Source organism: Poecilia formosa, unplaced genomic scaffold (assembly GCF_000485575.1).
Source record: "Poecilia formosa unplaced genomic scaffold, Poecilia_formosa-5.1.2 Scaffold218, whole genome shotgun sequence".
Taxonomy (NCBI): domain Eukaryota; kingdom Metazoa; phylum Chordata; class Actinopteri; order Cyprinodontiformes; family Poeciliidae; genus Poecilia; species Poecilia formosa.
Window position 1 is genome coordinate 36,315 of NW_006800157.1, and position 3,233 is coordinate 39,547.

A 3,233-nucleotide genomic window follows, 5' to 3' on the forward strand; every position below is an offset into this window, starting at 1 on the left:
TCAGGACTTATGTGATGTTTTACTGACATTTAGAAATTAAAATACATTATCAATAATATTTCTGTGGATAAATAACCGGCTCTTTTTTGCAGATTTATCCATGTATTTCATTTAAAAAAAATCACAGACAATGTGTTTTTCAAACTCACCACCCATTAGCCTGTAAATAATACTGTTCATTCTGGGTTCAGGTTGGAGATGTTTGACAGAATAACTTCAAAAACTATTTTGTTTTTAGAATTTTTCTTTTTATGGGGATTATAGTTGACCTTCAACAAGTTTAAAATTGACTTACCCATTACCTAAAAATAATAAAAAATAACATTAAAATCTTACCAGTTCCAGCAATAAGTTGCACTCCACTACTTCTGATATTCTCAAACTCAGAGAAGAGTCTGAATGTGTATTTGGTTTCAGCAGAAAGAGACGACACTGTGTGAGTTACTGGTCCGTTTCCAGCAGGCGCAGCGATTCTTCTCTCGTTACCGTTGAACTGGAGAATGAAGCTGTTGACGTTGTTCACTCTGTTCCACTGCAGAGTTATACTGCTCTCAGTTTCATTTAGGGACACCAAGCCAGTTGGATTTGGAGGAGCTGAAGGCAATATTTAGAAATTTATTAAAGGTGAAAATTGCACTGTACCTGAGTAATGGTATCATAAAGCGGAGAATAAAGTGAGCGTCAAATAATCTACCAGTGGCACAAGTACTTTTTCCCAATCAAACTTATATCTTGCTGAAAAGTTACTCATAAGAAAGGTTTTGTCTTATTTCGAGAGTACTAACACATATTTACACTAAAAACTAGACCAAAAATACTTGGTAAGGTTTGTGTCTTTGCAGTGAGTGTATTTTTAATTTTATTTCCTTCAAAAAGTAAAGTGAAGCTTCTTACCAGTGGCAGCTGTAAATTGTACTCCTCGGTCTCTGACATTTCCAACCACAGCAAATATAGTAAATGTGTATTTAGTTGCTGCCGTGAGGGAAGAAACTGTGACTGATACGGCTCCATTTCCACTTGGTGCTCCGACTGACATCTCTCTGCCGTCATACTGGATAACAAAGCTGACAATGTTGTTCAATCTGCTCCACTGTAGAGTGATGCTGGTCTCAGTTTGGCTTATTGCTTTGACGTCAAACACGTTGTTAGAAACTATTTCTAGAAAAAACAACATGACAACATTATATCAACATTTTATGGGTTTTAGAGAAAGATTGAATCAGAACGATGGAGCATTACCTGCACAATATGCATGGTGGCAAGTTGATGGTTTCGCAAGTTTGTAAACGTAAAAGTTTCCAGGACAGAGCTTGACGTTTATGGTGAGTGAGCTTAAATAGCAACAGTTATTGCTCCAGCGACCACACATATTGCGAGTTACGATTTCATTGATCTGTGTGGGGTGAGGCTGTGTTATGTACAAACCAGCATGAGTTCCACATCTTCTTTCGTCAACACAGTAATCTGGAATTGAAGCACTGCTCCCTCCTAGATAAAACCGATACCAGCCGTCCCAATTTACATTCTGGTCACACCTCAGATTGCTCTGGTCTTGGTTATTTACTGAGCGCCACTCATCACGCAGTTCAGTGTAACGGGAACAGGGATCTGCACACTGAGGAACTCCATTTACGTTGATGCAGTCCAATCCAGCAGAACAACCTCCCACTACACAAGACAGAGCTTGACCTACGAGAGAGAGAGAAAAATCATGACACCTTCACAATAAAAAATAAACAAAAAGAGACTGAATTGCATTTTAACATGACGTGAATTTCTCCTAAAATGTTAAATTAACTGTTTTCCATTGTTAGATTTGTTTTATCTCTTGCTGTTTTCAGTTACTTTGCATGATTTTATTCTGATTATAATAAATAATCCTGGACCAGACTCTGACACCGGTCGTACAGGGACCTGACAGCCCGTATCAAAGGGCCTGGTACCCCATACTCCCGGAGAACCCCTCCAGGGGAACTGCCCCCGATATCCATGCGATATTGCAGAGTCGCGCGAGCCAACGCAACCCTACAATATCCAATATACAATATGCTGAATGTCCTGTGAGATAAATATGAGGTGAGCCAGTTAAAGCTGAGCCAGAAATATCAGCTAGGACCTTCAGCCTGTTTAACAGGATTTCATGGTCGACAGATGAGATCTAATAAAACCAGCGCAAGATACATTTGTTTATTTTTATTTAATTTTTGTAGTTTTGCAAAGAATGTTTCAAAATACCTTAGCAGAGAAGCATAAAGAGAAGATTATGCTTCTGTTCTCCTCTGACTATGCCCCCTTAACTTGTGGGGTGCCACAAGGCTCAGTTAATAATTTCAGATATTAACAAAAAAGAAACCTTTGAGTTTATATCATAACTGAATTAAGTACAATAATAAAAGAAATATGCTTTTATTCTAGGAATAAAATGATGTGTGTTTAAATACCTGTCAGTGTGATGAAAACACACAGGAGCAGCAGAAGACGAAGCATCTTGGAGGCCAGACAGCCGACAAGAGATGAAACACCACTGGATGCAAAAAGGTTCAAATTCTTCCAAAGTTTTTCTCTGGTTTAGAAATAAATGCTTAATGAAGAATGTTTAGTAGAGAAAAGGAACAGGGAAAGAAAGACCCAATATGTCGATACAAAAAAAAAAAAAAGACATTTGGGATTATGGTTAGCAGAAACAAAGATAAATACAAGAGTTTGAACTGTAAATATAAACATTGATGCTGCATTTAAACTTGGACAAAAAGACAATTAAAAAAATAAACTACAGTAGACAAACACTGTGACCCATAACCTTTTGGTTACAGATTGAAGACGACGTTTCTTACATGTTTTGAAGGTTGTCTGCCGCCGCTGCAGTTCTGTCTTCATCTCAGCTCTTTGTTTCTTTCTGCAACCTTTTATGCTCATCCTGAGTCCTGTCCACACCCAGATGGGTTGTTATCTCCCTTGTTTGTCGTTACACAACTAGAACAAAAGAACACATAAAATTTCTGCATGTACTCCATTTAAAATTAATTTGAGTTTTAGTGTATTTGTCATAAAACTGAAAATTAAATAAAATTCTTTGCATATTACTTTTCTTTTCTTTGTTGCAACAGTTTTTGTGTTCCAGAAATGCAATGCTGTCTTTCCTGTATCTTTAACACAATATTTGAATTGTTCTTCATTAGAATAAAGAAAAGAATGTACAAAAATAGGTTTTCTCCTTTAGGTCACTTATAAAT

The 3,233-nt window shown here is 37.1% G+C and overlaps 1 protein-coding gene across 1 annotated transcript in view; it reads right to left on the reverse strand.

Moving 5' to 3' along the window:
• Nucleotides 1–2,875, reverse strand: part of LOC103149123 (uncharacterized) — a 27,782-nt gene extending 24,907 nt beyond the window's left edge. The window contains exons 1-5 of the mRNA XM_016679742.1: nucleotides 2,835–2,875; nucleotides 2,442–2,563; nucleotides 1,240–1,689; nucleotides 895–1,158; nucleotides 337–594 (exon numbers count right to left, since the gene is read on the reverse strand). Of these exons, the coding sequence (XP_016535228.1) occupies nucleotides 337–594; nucleotides 895–1,158; nucleotides 1,240–1,689; nucleotides 2,442–2,487 (1,018 nt within the window). The 5' untranslated portion in view covers nucleotides 2,488–2,563; nucleotides 2,835–2,875. The remainder of the gene's footprint in view (nucleotides 1–336; nucleotides 595–894; nucleotides 1,159–1,239; nucleotides 1,690–2,441; nucleotides 2,564–2,834) is intronic.
• Nucleotides 2,876–3,233: the final 358 nt, after the last annotated feature.